This window comes from Scleropages formosus, chromosome 22 (genome assembly GCF_900964775.1).
Source record: "Scleropages formosus chromosome 22, fSclFor1.1, whole genome shotgun sequence".
Taxonomy (NCBI): domain Eukaryota; kingdom Metazoa; phylum Chordata; class Actinopteri; order Osteoglossiformes; family Osteoglossidae; genus Scleropages; species Scleropages formosus.
The window spans coordinates 21,844,868-21,864,011 of record NC_041827.1 but is presented as its reverse complement, the minus strand read 5'-3'; the positions used below and the strand labels follow the sequence as shown (position 1 = coordinate 21,864,011).

The following is a 19,144-nucleotide window of genomic DNA, read 5'->3' as shown; positions in this document are numbered from 1 at the left end:
ATTAATTTCGGGCTATTATAAAAAAACATTAAATGGCTGGAAATAAAAATGCGTTATTTCCACGTACAGTATTCCTGTTTAATGCCTATTATTGACTGACAAGCATGAGCAGTGTTCCCACTTTTGATATTGATCACCAACACTCACAAACCTCGGACAAGATCTGCAGACTGTGGAATAAATACTTTGTGACCGATAGTGACGTACAGATTTTTATTTCCATTACAAGTTGCCTCTGGAGGAGTAGCTGTGACGTAAGTGTTCCCAAAGTTGGGGTTTGCATTTCGTGGATGCAGAAACTGAAAGTCACATCTGTGTTCCAGGAAATGTGACCTTGAGGTCCACTGTCAGTTTTTAGGAAACGAAACTTAAAAGGAATTACACAAAATAAACAGCTAACACAAGGGATAATTATCAGCCTCTAGAGCTAGGGGTTGTGGGTTCGAGTCCCACTGGGGATACAGTATTCTTTGTTAACGGAATGTTTCTGGGGAAAGTGATACGATAAGTGCATTCGAGTCCGCAGACAACTGATAGCGTACCGTTTAACGCTGTTGCCTTCGGATCCAAAGGTGGCAGGTTCGAATCTCACCTCTAATACCGTTGAGCAACGCGCCCACTCTGAATCGCACCAATAACCCCCAGGGTCTGTACCTTAGCACTACGACTGGATTCGGAGAAGGGGGTGGGCGGGTTGCAGAAAGGAGTGGTGCTGAGTGCAGGCTGTCAGACACGTTCTCCGCCCACTTGAGCCTCGATGCTGCGTCCTGGCATATAAATACCGCGTGGAACACGCGTGTGCTGTGGCTACGGCTTTCGGTCTTGCACGCGGTGGAAGAGAGTGGTCTTCTTCAGCTTTCTGTTTTGTTTTCCCCACCTTTCCTTTTTGTGTCCGTCCGTCCGTCCATCCGTCCGTCCTTTCCCACTGCGCGTCATTGGGAAGCAATGGCAGCGGAGAACTTCAACATTCTGCTCGCGACGGACTCCTACAAGGTAACTACACCGCGCTGAAATAAAATAAAATCTTCCCCTGCGACGTAGGTCGCTTTGGAGAAAAGCGTCTGCTAAATCAATGAATGTGCATTTAAATGGAACAAAAAAAAAAAAAAAAAGCCCCCGCCGGGTGCTCGCGTGTCGCGTGTGTCGGTCTGTGACTCTGTGACACTCTCTCTGTGTGCGCACTAGCTCACTACACCCGTGGGCTCGTTTTGGCACGCGAGCAAACGGTTAGGGCTGTTACGAAGGTCGCCGCTTACGAGAAAAATTGAAGTAAGTCGCCTTTCTTAGTTTGTAATAACTCGCCGAGCGCGTTTCTCCCGACTTGCTGCGCTGAGGCGAATTGCGGAGTGACGCGAAACGGTACGTCCGTCGCTGCTTTGTGTTACCTTTTCAGCCGCGTGCGCGCGCCCCCCCGCCAGTTAGCCTCCGTGCTAACGTACATATATATATTCCCTGCTCTGCCGGACCCCAGACGTTTAGGCGTGTGTAGCGAGGCCGCGGTCGGTACAGCAGCTCGCAGGTCACTTCTACACACACCATGTCGATTTATTTATTTATTTATTTAAACTTCCGGTTAGTGTTTTACAGCGTAGAGACCTGATTGCCTCAGCGTCCTGCGACGAAGAGAAATGACAGTACAGTAGATAGAGAGGCCCTAGAAAGGCCACTTCCTCGACTTTAGTGAATAAGTGTTGCCAAAACGAACTTCCCTGTGGTGGTTTTAACCGGACGCTGTCCCACCCTGGTTGGGGGGGGGGTGTGGTGACGCAGCTGGTTTGGATGGGTCCTGCTGTGTGGTGGGTCTGGGGTTCGAGTCCCGCCTAGGATGCCTTGCAACAGACTGGTGTCCTGCCCTGGGTGTGGTCGTGCCCCGTGCCATCAGGTCAGGCTCGGGTCAAGTGGCCTCAGATTCTGTCTGCGTGTGTGAGACTGACTCATGGGCTCCACCTTTTTTCGTGTTTACATCTGTTTGGCAAAGAGGCATCTGTGGAAACCTCTACGTTTCATCGCCTTTGTTCTTGGGAACACGTTTCACTGCAACATATTTGTACAGCAGGCTTATTTCCGGAGTGATTGCTGAGTAGTTCTTGTCGACACCTTTTAGTCACGGTGACTTACAATGTTAAGTACGCTGCACTAAGTTCCCAGCATTGTCATTTGCCTGTCTGTGTATCAGAGTCATGTAATGCACTTGCACAGTAGGGTAATTTTGAAACCTACCACTTCACTTGAAACACATGCCTTTGGACTATGGTAGGAAACCAGAGTGCCTGGAGGAAACTTGCACAAATGGGGAGAACAAGCAGACTCCACATGGACTGAGCAGGGAGTTGAACCTCTATGCCATCTCAAAGCCTAGGTGCTGTGAGGCACCTGCATTAACACTGACTTGGCTGTAAGTGTGTGTGTGTGAGTGACGTTGAAACTGCGTGACATCCCACAGAGTTGATCACAGCAGCATCTTGATGACAGCCTTTATTTACCCGATGCCTTTGTCCAAAGTGACTGCATAGATTCACACCGATTTACGCTTAGTCATTTAGCGGATGCTTTTCTCCAAAGCGACTTACAATGTTAAGTGCTTTACAATTTATCTATTTATGCAGCTGGGTAATTTTACTGGAGCAATTTAGGGTTCGTACCTTGCTCAAGGGTATTGCAGCCAGAGGTGGGGATCAAACCTGCAACCTTTAGATACAAAGGCAGGATTTACTTTTTATTCATTGAGCTTCTACTTCTCTAAAGGGACCTGCAATGTTGATTTGTGTTTCAGGCAGGGCAGTTTTTAGTGGTGATATTCAGGGTATGTACCTTGGTCAAGGGTCCTGCAAAGCAGGGGTGTATTCAAACCTATGTTTTGCGATTGAAAGGTGTCAGTCATGGTCATTGTGCTGCCTCTTATAAAGTAACCAAGGAGCCGGTGGCCCTCCAGCAGTCTCTACCCAGGTGTAGAATCCATGCTACATCTTCACAAACACTGACTAACTGCTTGTCCCAAGTGGGGTCGCAGCAAACCGGAGCCTAACCTGGCAACACAGGGCATAAGGCTGGAGGGAGGGGGGACACACTCAGGACGGGATGCCAGTCCATCACAAGGCACCCCAAGCGGGACTCGAACCCCAGACCCGCCAGAGAGCAGGCCCCAGCTAAACCTGCTGTGCCGCTGTGCCACTGCACCCCCCCCTCCCCCCTCCCTTTACACAGAGCCTTTCAGGGTAAAGCCTCCTTCATGCCTGCTACACAAGTGGAATGTAAATGAACAACCTTAAGACGGAGGTCAAACCAGGACATGGTCTGACCAGCTACAGAAGTGTTCTGAATACTCCCCACAACTTCACATGACTTTCTTATTCCATGAGCGTAGTATTAAGCCTTGTGCAATTCAAGTAACTTGCTTCACCAGGGTTTGTGAGTTATGCTCTTATGTAAGATGCACACTGTGTAGTTTACAGCATGGTGAGTCATAATGGAAAACTTAATGCCTTATAGCTTAAAATAATAATTAGTACTGAGTAATACAGCCTTCCCTGGAAGAACTTTTTTTGGTGTTCAGCTCTAACAGCATTGCATTAATACTGATTCCTTCACTGTCTGCACTGGATTAGTTGCATACTTTATACTACTTTAAAATCGATTCTCTTTATCTCTATATGTAACTTAAATTTGGCAAGTAAGTTTAGTATCTGCTTTTTTCCCCATGTGACTTGAAATTTCTTTTGTCTTTTTGTTTTTATGGGGGGACCTTGGGTTAAGTGTTGGCATAACAGAGCCCCTCCTGGAACTTGAATTGGCAATGTTTAGGTTCCAAATCAGTGTCCTACAGTGTGCAGCTTGTAAATTTCACCCTCCCTACAATAATTTGTGCATGAAGATTTGTAGCTCTGCAAAACCTGCATCTCAATGTGGCAGGATCTGTGAATGAATACGTGTTTAACTGACTCCAGGGATTTTTTCTTTTTTCCTGGACCTGCTCCAGCTCGACCCCTTTAACCCCCAGGCGCTTGGACCTTGACTGGCCGTTATTCCAGATAGGACCGCAGGCCGTAAAAGCACTGGCATCAGCGCCTCTGTGGGCCTGACGCTTCACATTGTGTGGCTCCTGAGCCACCCCCCAGTTGGAGCAGCCCGTTTTCGGCTGAATCGACAGGGAGTGGGACCCTTCTGTGTTGGAGCAGATGGTGGGGAACCGCTTGCCAGCAGGTTCAGTATGGACCATGGAGCTCTAGAACAGCCGGGGTCACATGCTTCCTCCCACCCTGCCCAACCTCCACTCTCCACCCCCTCCCCAATCACCCTGTCACCTGCTATTCATCCTCTGAAGGAGCGGATGGAATGTAGACTGTCACACATTTGTGACACTGGCTGGGTTTGTGTGCGGTGCAGATATATATGCACCAGAGCAGCCCAGCTGTCACTTGGCCCAAGTGCTTCTGGGCCTCTATGGGTCGGTACTCAATCTCTATTTGAAATGGGGCAGAAAAATGTTGCTTTTGAAACATGTCCTGTTTATTAATTTATATGATGCTTTTCATCAAGGTGGCTTACAAGGTCAGGGTGGTATACTAAGCTATTTCCCAGTTTATACACATTGCAAGGTACATACCTTGACCAGGAGTGTAACAGCAGAAGTGTGATTCAGACCTGCATCCTTCAATAACATTTAAGGTTCTAGCTACTATGTTATTGGCTACCCCTATTTAGACTGCTCTAAAATCTAGTTTGAGCAGTTCTTTGGGATTAGTGGTTTTCACCTGTTTCATTCTGTTTGAATTCTTACCTGACCTGGTGTAACCTGAAGGGAGCAAATTTAAAGATGCTGTTGCTTCTGAATTTATGTGCTACAGGTCCTCTTGGTAAATCGGTGGATGATGTAATACTTTGTTTGGATGGAGAAATAATGATGATTTTTTTTTTTTTTTGTCTGACTTCTAGTGAGGATGTTGTAATACCCCTCCTCTTCATTGCCATTACCCTTGAAAGTGTTTGCAGTTCCCTGCATGTATTCTGGGGAAAGGTTTTGAAATACTGTTTCTGCTGAACATCAGGTGAACTTGAGGTTAGTGGAGGAAACATGTTTGCTAACACAGAGTAAAACCACTTTGTAAAGTCATGTCAGGATTTGGGTTCACAAAGGAATAGCTTGTGCGATGCTGCAGCACAAAGCAGCTTTTATCAAGGCCTGTTTTGTTTTAATGAACATACTTCAGCTGCCTTGAGTGCAAACATCCGAACTTGCTTTCTATTGCAGCTACTTTTGCTAAAAGCAAATTCTACATGAAAATGTTCAGCAATAAACTGACGACTGGAATGCTGTGTTGTGGATCGGTGTAACTTTCAAAACAGCTCTAACTTTGGGTTTGGGCGACTGCTGCAGTCTTTGTGGGTTCTTTGCAGCAATTCATCAAAATGTGCCTGCAGGCACAGAGCTAGACAGTGTTTCTACTGCATCTTCTGGAGGACTTGGGCTTATTGAAAGAGGGGGTGGGGTGGCATAAAGCACTTCCTCCCCCTCCCTTTGGTGGAGGTAGAGCAGACCACCTGGGGCCCCTGCGATATCCTTCCCACAACAGGACTTGTGCCAAAGGCACTGTTAGACCTCAGTGAGGGGAAGGCCCATGCAGGATCTTCTGTAGGATCCCACATCTGAAGGTACTAGATCTACAAGGACAAAATCTACTCTAGAAATGGCACCTGTTTCCCCAAAGATGTTTCACATGAAGGACATGTGCACGAGCTCCTCACACACTGTTTACTAGCTCATATTCCTGCTCTCTTTGCTCCACACCACCCTCCCCCTGCCTTTCTCAGCTGTACACAAACCTAACAGAACAAGTCACTTTGGAGAAAAGTATCACCTGAACAAAAAAATGTTTGATTCTTCTACTCTTTTCAGTAGCACATCTACAGCAACAGTAGAACTAAAACCGCAACTTTCTGCTGTCCGGGATGGGTCCTGCTGGCTGTGGGTGTAGTTCCATTTGCTCGTGGTTTTTGTGCAGTGAAGGCCTCTGTATGATGTATGGTGCTATACTCTTATATGGCATAAAACCAAACCCTAAAATAAGGCGGGGGGCTGACCACAGTTGGAGCAAAACAAAAACAAACGCATCTGGAGCATCTCTTGCTTTTCAGAGCGGGAATTCTCATGCTTGTTTTTGTAAATAAATTTGTGCGAAGGGGCTTGGTACACACTGGTTTTTTTTCCATGCCTGTATTCTTGTGTATATAAAAGGTTTTACTGTAATTGACATTTCAGAGGCAGTAGAAATCTGTCTATTCAGAAAGATCTAACTTTTATTAGACAATAGGTAATCATAACATTGTGCCACAGGCAGTACTGGTGCTTCATGGCACCTGGGCTTTGGATTCAGGTCCAGGAGTTTGCATATTCTCCAAATGGGTCTCATCCAGCTTCTCCAGTTACTTCTTGCAATCCAAATACATCTGTTTCAGGTGAAATTGCCATGTGATGGACTGGTTAAGGTTACTGGCTGCATTGTCTTCAGACCAGGCAGCCCTGCATGGGACAAGAGTTACTGATGACAAATGAAGTCAGTGTTTTGAACAATTTGAAATCTGAGGGATTCTCACTGCATGTTACCCAGGCATGCGGAGGCCCCATGAATCACAGTGGTACCTGGAACCGAGTCCACAGATCCATGGCCTTATTGCATGAAATTGAGACCTTATGACTTGAAGAAATGCATGAAGGCCCTGACAGGGAGGGAGCAACAAGACCTCATGAACCATCACAGCAGGCATCTGTCATTTTAATGTAAAGTTAATTATGGTACTGTTCCAAGTGAAGGGTAGTTGCTCCTAATTATTAGATTCCCCTTTCCAGGGGAATAGTGGGAGGCCTGTTCATGTTTTGTTTGTTTTCTCCGGGAGATTGACTCAGCCTACAGTCTTCAATTTTATTTCACAAGCATCAGGTTGAAGGGGAAGTTGGTATCTTGATGTGCTGAATATACTGCAGTATTCATGTGATTTCAGGAGCTCTTGAGTTACTGTAGTCAGGGCTTAAGGAAGTTCTCAAGGACTAGACTGACTACTCTTTTCTTCATTGCTTTTACTGTTTGACAGTTTTGTGTCAATCATTTTTGAAGTTCAATAAACTTTGACACGCTCCCTCTTGTCAATTACTGTGTCAGCCCACATGTTCTCCAAGTATCCTTTTCCACCACAAAGAAACCCTCCTGTTTCATTTCAGATAACGCACTACAAGCAGTACCCACCCAACGTAACCAAGGTGTATTCCTACTTTGAGTGCCGACGCAGGAACGAGGCCCAGTTCAGCGAGGTGGTGTTTTTCGGCCTGCAGTACCTTCTGAAGAAATACCTGGCAGGTATGCCTGCCTCACATGAAAGTATATGTGTCTGAAGTGTGCCAGGTGAAGGTGATGGCTGCGCCTTTCGTGGCCTCATTTCAGACGTCTGCCTGCTGTGAGCGGCAGCCTGTTTAAAAATTGACTGACTGTGTGCTCCGAGAATCATGAATCATTCCATTATAATTTACTGGAGAAAAATTAAAATCTTCCCAAGAAGGGGAAAAAGACACAAGGTGCTGTGGCTCATGGTCAGTTTTTAATCGGGCCCATTGCCAACACTATGTAGTCTTCCTAATTCAGTTAGCTAAAGGAAGACGACTACCTGCTGTCATTTAAAGTAGGAAGCAGCCCTTATAGAAGATGAGCTTGTATAAATAATATTAATCTGAGAATGGAAGGTAAAATATTGACCTTGAATGGCAATTTAGGTTTTTTAAATTCTATTTCTTAAATCAAAATCCTGTTATGTATATGGAACATGAACTAAAAACATTCCAAATCCAAACAGTTGATACTTCTATCAGTGCAGTGTCCTCCATGGGTCTTTACATTTTCTCAGGAGTAAATTTCAGATTGTTTCCGAATGCAAAGGCCGCCTTTGCGCCGAGGTCTGGGAGAAATTCCTAAAATGGTACAGCTGACTGTCTTCTCAGCTTGAACCCCACCCCCTTTGACTGCTGGCCTGAGGGTCATGGACCAGTGATGGTCCCCCCCCCCCCCCCCCATGTCTGTGTAATGAACTGCATCTGCTTGTGTCATTGCAGCTCCCATATGCGTCTTTGGTACTGTTTGTACTCTTCCCGTCTGAAGACTAGGGTTCCAAGTGTGACAATGCAGCGAATGATAATTTCTTCAGTGAATCATTGTTCCTATGTAAGGAGGACCTGCTAATGCAGAAAAGTTCAGACACCCTAATGTGCCAGTTGTATGTGAAAAGCGTGTGTCGTACATGGCGCCTCTACCATCTGTCATTTGTCTCTAATTGAAGTGATTGTCAGTGATGGAGCTTCACTTTTCATTCAATTGTCCACGATGACAAACACTGAGAAGTGCTTTGGGCACAAATAAGTGTGCAGCAGCAAAACATCATACACACATTAGATACAGGGCATTAGTGTGATATTTGTGCAGTGCTTGTCAGATGCATATAATTACAGTCAAGCGCTGGGTTTATTTCCAGGGGTTCAGAGTCAGCATGAGGAGGTCAATGAGAGAAGAGCCGTGGTGGTCTAGATGTGTGATTAACGAAGCTGCTTATGAGATACTCTGTGCACATTCTGAACTGGACCTTGACTCTTCTTTTGGTGATCAAGTTGGGTCAGGGCTCAGCCTCTGCCTCTACCTCTGCCAATTACATCCTGTTGCTGCTGCATTCAATCAGGGCCTGTCGTCACAGAAGAGAAAATTCAGGAAGCAAAAGTCTTCTACCAGCTGCACTTCAGACAAGCGGTCTTTGATGAAGAAGGGTGGAGAAAGATCTTGGAGGTGAGGATCGTGCATCATTTATCGTCCACGTGAATTAGCTTCCTGTAAATGCAATCAGGTTGGACAGGATGATGGGTCGAGTTAAGGGACTCCAGTTAGTGGGTGGGGTCCTGCAGAAACCTAACAAAGATGTCCTCTGTCATTGTGTGTGTTTGGTAGAAGTATGATGGCCGCCTGCCTATCCGCATCAAGGCTGTTCCTGAAGGAAAGGTAATTCCCCGGGGAAACGTTCTTTTCACTGTTGAAAACACAGACCCGGATTTCTTCTGGCTCACAAACTACATTGAGGTGAGTGAGACTTTCACAGCACGTTCACAGACCCCAGTATGATCCTCACAAATGCTTGATCCTAACAAGATCTCTTAAGATCATCCCACACACATGTGGGATGTCTCCTTGCCTCCTTGCTACTGTGCTGATTTAATGATTGAAAGAACCTAGAGCGTAAATATGCTTTTTGATTTCCTTCTCCAGACCATGTTAGTCCAGATGTGGTATCCCATCACAGTAGCGACCATCTCTCGGGAGTTTAAAAAAATACTGGCAAAACATCTGAAGGCTACATCTGGCAGCTTGGAAGGGCTGGACTTCAAGCTGCATGACTTTGGCTATCGGGGGGTCTCGTCGCAGGAGGTAAGAGCCAGCAGGCAGTGCTGCTGTATTTCACTCAATAGACCCAGATTTGAATCGTACTTTCTGCTGTAGTACCATTGAGCGAGGCACTTCCCTTGAATTGATACAGTAAAAATTACCCTGGTGTATAAATGGATGCCATTGTAAGTCACTTTGGAGAAGTGTATCAGCTTAATAAATGTCCATCTTGTTAGGGGGCAGCAGGTGGCATAGCGGTTACTGCTGCTACCTTTGGACTCAGAGGAGGCAGGTTCACATCATGCCTTCTCCTCTAGTGCCCATGATCATGGTACCTACCTTGAACTACTGCAGTAAAAATTGCCCAGCTGTGTAAATGGGTAAATCACAGTAAGTTCCTGAAGGTTGGAAGTCACTTTGGAGAAAAGCATCAGATAAATGAATAAATGGAAAATGCAGGAGTAGCAGAGGGTCTAGTCTGGTTTTGCCCACCCCTCATTACCCCAACTCCAGTCAGGAGGGGGTAATATTAGACCTAATGAGCCACATTTCCACTGTCTCTCATTCCATGAAACGCCTTTGGCTGCTATTACAAGTTACAAGTATTTTTTTATTGTCATTCCTTCATACAGCTTGTCTACGGCGGAATGAAATGCCGTTTCTTTGGAGACCATGGTGCAAGACAGAACATAGCGTAAGACAGTGAATAAGTAAATAAATAAATATACAGGATAGGACACGGGTATGGCTGTGAGCTGTAGGCAGTTGTGGAGTGGAGTAGTGTAGTGCTGAGTTAATTGGTCAACGGAGCCAGTTGAGTGTTGGGAGGTAGCTGGGTGTTGAGAAGTCTGACTGCCTCAGGGAAGAAACTTGCGGAGTCTGCTGGTGGTGGCGCGGATGCTCCTGTATCTCCTGCCAGATGGCAACAGGTTGAAGAGTCCGTGAGAGGGGTCATCCACAATGCTGTTGGCCTTGCGGATGCAACGGTTGTTGTATATGGAGTCGATGGAGGGAAGAGGAACTCCGATGATCTTTTCAGCTGTTCTTACCACTCGTTGTAGGGTCTTGCAGTCGGAGACTGTGCAGTTCCCGTACCACACGGTGAGACAGCTGGTCAAGAAGATTATCAGTGACTAATGTCACAACAGCTGCCTTGAGCTTTTTTTGAACAGGTTCTTGAATGCATTTCTTTTACTTCACAAAAGACCAAAAGTTAGATTTGTGTATGTTGCCTAGGTATTTCATGTTTGTGTGATCTGCATGGATTACACTTGATGATATGGCTAAATAATGATCCTTTTTTTTTTTTTTCTCCCCGCCCCCCCCCCCAATTTAGGAAGCTTTTTACCAGGCGGCTTGTCCAAAACCATAATTTTTCCTTTTGTAACGTATCCCAGTTCCTGTGACTTTTGCAGATATTATTCATACTCATTACCTGACCATCTGACCCTTCCATCAGTCTTTAGTGCATCAGAAGCAAATAAATATGAAATGAGGACTTGGTGAGGTCAAGAAAGCTGCAGCACGTGGCATACTTTGTGGAAAAACTCCACTTATTTTGGGCTTGGAACTCTAAAGGCGGTGCTCATAGATCATGAATTACTCAGCCCTTCTTGTGGAGAGATGAGCAGTTGTTCACTGGTTTGTATTGTTTAAGGTCCTTTTCTGTGATATATATCATTCAGCACTGAAATGAAGTAAAAGACTTTTTTTACATTTATTTATCAGACACTTTTCTCCAAAGCGACTTCCAGTGAACTTTATGTAGTGTTATCAGCCCACACACCTTATTCAGCATGGTGACTTACACTGCTAGATACACTACTTACACTTGGTCCCTCATCCATACATCAGTGGAACACACACTCTCTCTGTCGCTCACACACTATGGGGGAACCTGAACAGCATCTCTTTGGACTGTGGGAGGAAACCAGAGCACCCAGAGGAAGCCCATGCAGACCCAGGGAGGGCATACAAACCCCACACAGACTGAGTGGAGATCGGACCCACGTCCTCTCGCACCATCCAGGCGCTGTGAGAGAGCAGCGCTACTCGCTGTGTCACCGTGCTGCCCGTTATACAGTATTGTGTCCACTGGACAATAGTATGTCAACAGTGGCTACTGAAAATTGTATGTCGTCCTCTCATTATGACACACGATTAAGTAGCCATCTTCGGCTCAGAGTTGGAACCTTTTTTTTTATTATTTAAAAAGAGTACTGTATAAGTGTCAGGCCATCTGTTGAGGACAAGGGAATTCACATTTGTTAGAGGACTTTATATATAAATTTTTTGGCAGGAGGGTAGATTTGAAAGTTGATTAAGGCTGGTCAGGATGTCATGTGAAATGTATAATCTGCCGAAGCAGTGCGTTTACAACGTATCAGAGGATTACCTAACCTTATTTCATAAACAACATTTTAATACCCTAGTACCCTGCAGCTGTGCTGAAATGAGGCAGCATGATGGCACAGCGAGTAGTACTGCTGTCTCACAGCGCCTGGGTAGTGCGAGAGGGTGTGTGTTCAATCCCCGTTCAGTCTGTGTAGTATTTAATAAAGTTTTTTTTTTTTTTTTTTTTTTTTTTTTTTTTTTTTTTTTTTAAAATCATAGCTGTATCCATTATTTGACAGAATCTAACCACTAAATAAATCTGGAGCAATCTGTTTTATAGAGTATGATTGACATTGGAGTTACAAGCACAGCAAATTATGAATAAACTTCCAGTCTCAAATGCCTCTGTAAATTGAGGAGCGTGTGTGTGTGTGTGTGTGTGTGTGTGTGTGTGTGTGTGTGTGTGTGTGTGTGTGTGTGTGTGAGATGAGCAATTGCTCTAAGCCCCGCCCACAACAGTGGCTTATGAAACTCTTGTTTCCCTTCAGTCAGCAGCGCTGGGAGGTGCAGCCCACCTGGTGAACTTCTGCAGCACGGATACGGTGGCTGGAGTGTTGATGGCCCAACGCTACTACGGCTGTCCCATGGCAGGCTTCTCCATTCCTGCTGCTGAACACAGGTGAAGGGCACTGAGGCACATCTGTAAACATCATCCCCCCAGGTTTTTTTTTTTTTTTTTTTTTTTTTTTTTTTTTTTTTTTTTTAATAAGGTAAACTTGTTTTTGGTCTTTCTGGCAAATAGTGGCAGGCTTACTCTTCTCTTGTAGACATGCTGGAAATCTGTTTTGCTGGTTTTAATTCCTCCCTCTTTGTTTTCTGGCTGATTCTCTCTGCCCATCTCACATGCCTCTCAATGTTGCTTTTGCCCTCAGCACCATCATCTCATGGGGTCGACACCGTGAGAAGGAAGCCTTCGAGAGCCTCCTGGACCAGTTTCCTACGGGGTGCGTGTCCGTTGTCAGCGACAGCTACGACATTTTCAACGCCTGCAAGCACATCTGGGGGGGGAAGCTTAGGGAAAGGGTGTTGGAGAGAGGCGACGACTCCACCCTGGTCATTCGACCCGACTCCGGAGACCCTGCGGAGACCGTCATTGAGGTGAGCTGCTGCCAGCCTGTTGATCATCTCATTGGACTGACTCTCCTACCTGTTCGTGGTGAAGCTGCTGGACTCCTGCTGTAGTTGAATAGCTCTGCTGGTGGCACTCACTACCTTTCTCAGCTTTTTTTTCTTGGTTTTCAACTTGCACTCTTGGAGAGATTCAGTGTCTTGAATGTTTACACACTAAGCTGCCCTTCCAAGTACATATTTGTCCTCTGATTCTACACTGATGCTTTTTGCTGCCCTGGTTTGATTCCTTTTTAACTGTGGTTGTACCTACAGCTGAGCGAAATGTCAGATGAAATTGTCGCATTCTGATGTGGACCCTTCTGCTCCCCCTTCCCCCCTCTTTCTTTGTTTAAGGTCATAAGGATTTTGGAAGAGTGCTTTGGGAGCTCCGTGAACTCGGTGGGATACAAGCTGCTCCCGTCAAACTTGCGTATCATCCAGGGCGATGGGATCGACCTGTCCTCTGTGAAGGAGGTAGATAGGAGGTGTTGCTCCCCGAGGACAAGCAGAATGTGCCGATTTTTGCTTGGCTCGCTCCGGTGATGGGGTGGCTCTCTCCGTCCCTGCAGATCCTGGAAAAGCTGAGGGATGAAGGTTGGAGCATGGAGAACGTCCTGTTCGGCTGCGGAAGTTCCCTCCTGCAGAAGATCAACCGGGACACACTAAACTGTGCCTTCAAGTGCAGCTACGTGGAGAGCAACGGGAAGGGGGTACGCTGCCTTCTGTCGATTAGTCCATCCCCTCCCCAATCTGTCCATCTTAGAGCTTGGTCCGTTTGGGCCTTTAATTAGAGAAAGAGCGATAAAGAGAAACCTGTCTTTCTCAACACCAAAGAAGTGTCGTAAGGTACTTAATTATGACGTATTGCATTTGAGCTTGAATTACCTTTGTTTTTGTGACTAATAGATGCATGTGTGAAACGAAAGGGACAAAATAAGTAATACTGTAATAAATCACATTATTTGCATATTCATAACCTCACCTTTGGTGTTAGTACTACCACGTTTGGAATTGAATCAGCAAATGAAATTTTTCAAACTTGGAGTCTTTTAGGAGTCATGCAGGGTTTTCTAGCAGAAAAGGTCATGTCAAGTAAACTGAATGCATTTTTGAGATGAGGTTCTAGATGGGCTTGTGGAAAGCACAGGAGTGCTGTGTTTCTGGCCTGTGTGACTGCGTTGCCTACTGCAAGCGGCAGATGATTCGGACGAAGTCGGAACCTGCTTTCATAAAATATTCTTGTGAAATCATCAAGGGAATCACTCCCTGTTCCCCTCCCCGCTCCAGATGGATGTGTACAAGCAGCCCATAACGGACCCATCGAAACGCTCCAAGAGAGGACGCCTATCTCTTCGGAGGAACTCGGACGGCTTCATCGAGACGGTGGAGCACGGCGTCGGCAAACCCGAGGAGGTGAGCTCACGGAATGCTGGGAGACTGCGGGGGCGTTTCCTCTGAGACGCACTCAATGGGGTCTATTTCTTTGGGAGTTTGCTGTGCAGCCTGTCTGCCATAAGCAGGTGTGTGCTGCTCTTGGTTTTTTTTTTTTTTTTAATAAATTAAATTTTCCCACATAGATTTGTTCTCTCCTTCAATGAATACGGGCTGCATAAGGCATTGTATGCGTCATCCTCTTTGGTGCACTGCACAGCTGTGGGCGACGCTGTCGTTTGAAAAGCATGTTAACCGTCTCTGAAGGTGATGGAGCGGAAATGTGACCCACCATTGCCTTCTCAGGACATGCTGGTGACCGTGTTTGAGAACGGCTCCATACTGCAGGACTACCTGCTGGAGGAGATCCGCAAGAACGCGCTGCTCTGGGAGGAGGAGGATCCCAACTGCTACCAGCACAACCGGGATGACCTGCAGGCTGGGGAGCCTCTCCAGAAGCACATCATAAACGGGGTGCCCTGATAGACCTCCGAGGGAGGCGCCCGTGTTACCCTCAGGTCTCTTTTGAAATGTGTGTTGTGTGTCCTGTTCCTCGTGCGCGGAACTGGCCAGGTGTCGAAGCTGGTTGCGTAGCTGCGAAAACCAGACGTCGCTTGGATGTAACGAAAAAGTTAACTCTCTACCAGTTCGGCAGCAATGGTTTTATCCTTAATCTGGACACATCTTTCCAAATGCACCATCATCTCAGCGTGGAAATATTGCACACTCAGGTGTTCTAAGCCTTAACACAGCCATAAGCTGCACTTGGAACAAAGAGGAAGATGAGGAACACATCAGTGTGCACGCATGATGGTGACAGCCAGCTGCTGTCTGACACGAGTCTCTTGCCGGGCTGGAGGTGTTGAAGATCTTGACTCGATCTTTGAATCCCGTACAGCAAAACTTCACTTAAAAATCAACTGGACGGAAATGTCAGTTTTTTACCGGTTTCCTTGATTCCACCCTTGAAATGTTTTTTGCAGAGAATTTTTGGCCAAAAATATTTTTAGATAATGCTGTATGTTGTCAGCGCTAATAAATGAATAGCAAGAGTGAAATGACTGCATCAGTGGCTCAAGAGTTTGGGCATTTAATGGAAATGGACACTAGAATAAAGGCGGTCTGCTCTGAGTGCAGTTTTTCCATCGCAGGGTGCAATGAAGGAGACTGCTGTGTGTTTGCTGTGACTGCGATACGGTGAATGGATCGTGTGGAATTGGCCTCCACGTGCTGCGGTGTTTGTCCTCCCTTCTGTACTGTTGACATCAGATGGGCTCAGCTCTCCTTCCTAATGGCCAAACGGAGCACAAGCCGCCCTTGTTCGATATTAATCCTGCAAATTTCACTATGCAAATAATTAATACCGGGGGCCTAAGTTGGGAAGGTTTCGCAAACAAAGACAAGCTGACCCTTGTATAGAAAGGAAGCAGCTGCTGTTTTACTTCCTACTCGACACACACAGTTTGTCCTTCATTAATTGTACTGCTGGTAGTATGATGAGGACGGAAAGAAAAGGCCACATGTGCCGCCGTACTGCGACCTGCGGGAATGACGGCTGAGCGGCACCGGTTTATACGCTGCTTTATACATTTTTCAGACGCGTTTTACGCTGTTTGATGGGGGACATTCATCTTCAGCTGCCACCACCTGAGAAGAAATTGAAAGCACTGTTTAGCCAAATTTATGTGGTCAAAATGAGAGACGGTGCTTTCACGTGGTGGAAAAAAGCGCACGCTCTCGCTCTCTATAAGACTGTTAACACTTACAGTCCAGACAGATGCGCACTTTTTTTGGTGTGTGCTGTTAACCCGTGTTCTTCCAAGTACGATTTGCTGCAAAGTTTAAATGAACTAGTTAATATTTTTCCAAGCACTGGACAGGAAGCAGTCAACCCTACCTCTTTTTCTATTGAGCATAAAGTTGTATTTGAAATGATCAAAGTACTAAACAGTGTATATTATTTGTAAATATTTTACATGTATTGGTAGTTTTTTTAGATTGCATGTTATAAGTGATTTTTTTTTTTTGATTTTATGAATGTGACTTTTTATGTCCAAAAAAATACATAAAAATAAATCACATTATATATTTGAAATAAATCCCTTGGCCTTTTTTCTTTATTTTGCAGTGCTGATGGAATGGAATTGGGGGTTGACATAGTGTTGGCTCTGTAGTGCCAGTGTGTTGGTGATTTGTTTCCTGCATTGTCTCATTTTGATCAAAAACTTTTTCTCATGTTCAGCTTTGCCAGTGATGAAATGAATGACTGGAGGGACTCCAGTGTATATTTACCCTGGTCGACATTTAAGCCGCGTTGCACCCGCGCCACTTGATTGCATATAAATAGAGGCGTGCCCTTTCGGTTAACCCTTCACCACTTCATAGCTGTCATAGCAGAGAGTCCCTGATGAGACAGCAGAATGTGAGCAGCTCCAAGACCTGTTGCACGAAATTGAGTTCTTTTTCACCAGGTTCACCTTGCGGAAATGGCATCTCTTACCCCCTTGCAAGGACACAAAGCAAAATTAGAAATATTGTAATATTCTGTATTTAATGGTGTTTTTTTTTTTTTTTTTTTTTTGCTTGACATTTCAGCTTTTTTAAAAGGAACCTAAAAACTTTCACAAATTTTTTTTTTTTTTTTTTTTTTTTTTTTTTTTTTTCTCCTTGGTTCTTCTGACCAAAAGTTCATTGCTGATGCCGGATGTTTTTGTTTCCAAAGCAAATGTACATCAGTGCTGCTTTTGTCGATTGCTATACATTTAATTCTGTAATGATATCCTGCTACCCAGAGAAGTCCAGCTGAGCGACGTGAGAGTCTTTGTTTTCCAGACTTGTTGTGGGTTTTGGGACACAGCGGTGCGATGGAGGTGTCCCGTGTTCCTGACCCACAGATTGGCAAGTTGGCCAAGGACGCCGCTCACCCTGCAGTGTTTACTGATGTTGATGGCACGCTGGGTCCTCTGTCGCCTTGTGCACGATGGGATGTTCTCCTTGGTCCCGATTGGTGCTCTTGTGCGAAAAAATGTGACGTGTCGAACCAGGGGCCGAATGAGTTCTCCTTCTGAAAAGGCCCATTGTTTGTTAGTCTGTGCAATACGTTCTCCCTCTTACTTATTCCCTCCCTCATTATTTATTCCATCCCTCGTATTTATTCCATCCCATCCCTGCACTTGTATGTATGTTTATATGTGTGTGTATATGTATGCTGTGGTGGTCTTTTTTTTTTGGTCTACACCATGAGCCATTGGGAACTAAAGCCAAATTCCCTGTATGTGTGCGCATGCGTGGCCAAATAAATCTGATTCTGATATTGCTCTCCTGCTCCATAGTAGCTGCTTATTGGCTCAGTTTTAGAAGCTTGTTTTCGGAGCAGAGAAAAATGCCGAAGCCTAAATGTTCATTGGTCTCCAGGCCTTACAGGCACTTTCCGGAAGCCTGTCGCAGCAATAAAGTTCCGATACCACAGAGGCAGAGCCAAGCTTTATTAAAGGCACACAGGCTCTTATATCAGGATATACTTTTGGGAAACATGGTTTCCCGTACCCTCACTGGTTTCCCTGGCTGTGTGTCCAAATTCCAGCGTAGGCTGTGTGGCCCAAACCCTCAGCCACGTGAGAGATGATGATGCGGTATGAACTGCCAGGCACACCAACCCTTCACGTCCAGGGCAGCGGAAGCTCTTCGCCGTCGGCCTGCTGGCTGGACCTGCCAGTAAATTTGAGTACGCTCCGAAAACATTTGTGACTCGGAGAGAACGCCAGCATCTGTGCACTGCACTATAAACAGCAGCAGCTTCATTTCGGCCTAAGCTTGGTCCTTATGGACCTCAGCCGCTGTCTGAGAAGTTTAAAAAAAAAAAAATAAAAATAAAAATTAAAAAAAAAAACCCGGAGAGGGAATCGAACAAATGGCTGCTCCAGTCCCTTTTGCTAAGAGAGGTTCCTCCTCCCTAGGATTCCCTAAGAGGCCCTTTCTGGAGCAATAAGAGGGCTCTAGAGCCCCCTGCTGTCCATGCTCAGGACTGTGCTCTGCAACAGCACTCATAAAAACACATTTATCAGACACCTTTCTCCAAAGTGACTCCCAATGAACTCTATGTAGTGTTACTATCAGCCCACACACCTTATTCACCGCGGTGACTTACACTGCTAGATACACTACTGACACTGGGTCTCTCATCCATACATCAGTGGAACACACACACACTTTCTCTCACTCACACACTATGGGTGAACCTGAACAGCATGTCTTTGCACTGTAGGTGGAAACCAGAGCACCTGGAAGAAACCCATGCAGACACAGGGAGAACATACAAACTCCACACAGACCGAGTGTGGATCAAACCCACGTTCTCTCGCACCATCCAGGCATTTCCTGCGTGTGTGTGTGTGCACCTCTTCGTCAGCCCCTGTCAGCTTTGTTTTCTTTCTTGTTTCTTGCTGCAACAAGGAGTATCTTCAACCTGTATCTGTAGCCTTGACAAAGAGGCATCATCTTCAGGCCTGATTTTCACCATGGCCTTGGACCGAAGGTGAAAGGTGCCCTCTGAAAATCTAAGTAATGAGAATAATAATAGTACGTCATTCTGTTCCGACAGCAGAGGTCAAGGAAAGATGTCGTTCTTTTCTCAGATAGCATCGTTCCTGCAAAATTAAATAAGGGTGTATAATAAAAGACTCATTTCTCTACTCCGTTTTAAGCTTCTCATTAGATAATTAACAATGGGTTTAAAATGAGCAGAGTCCTGGGCGCGAAGGAAAAGAATATAAATTTTACTGCCGTGCCTAAAAATACCGAAT

The 19,144-nt window shown here is 45.6% G+C and overlaps 1 protein-coding gene across 1 annotated transcript; it reads left to right on the top strand.

The window, feature by feature from the left end:
- The first annotated feature begins 702 nt into the window (after positions 1–702).
- Positions 703–16,272, top strand: nampt2 (nicotinamide phosphoribosyltransferase 2). The gene is made up of 11 exons (XM_018734206.2): positions 703–993; positions 7,214–7,349; positions 8,713–8,816; positions 8,976–9,104; positions 9,291–9,449; positions 12,290–12,420; positions 12,674–12,899; positions 13,266–13,385; positions 13,481–13,621; positions 14,199–14,324; positions 14,649–16,272. The coding sequence occupies exons 1-11, from the start codon at positions 946–948 to the stop codon at positions 14,823–14,825; spliced, it is 1,497 nt and encodes a 498-aa protein (XP_018589722.1). The 5' UTR covers positions 703–945; the 3' UTR covers positions 14,826–16,272.
- Positions 16,273–19,144: the final 2,872 nt, after the last annotated feature.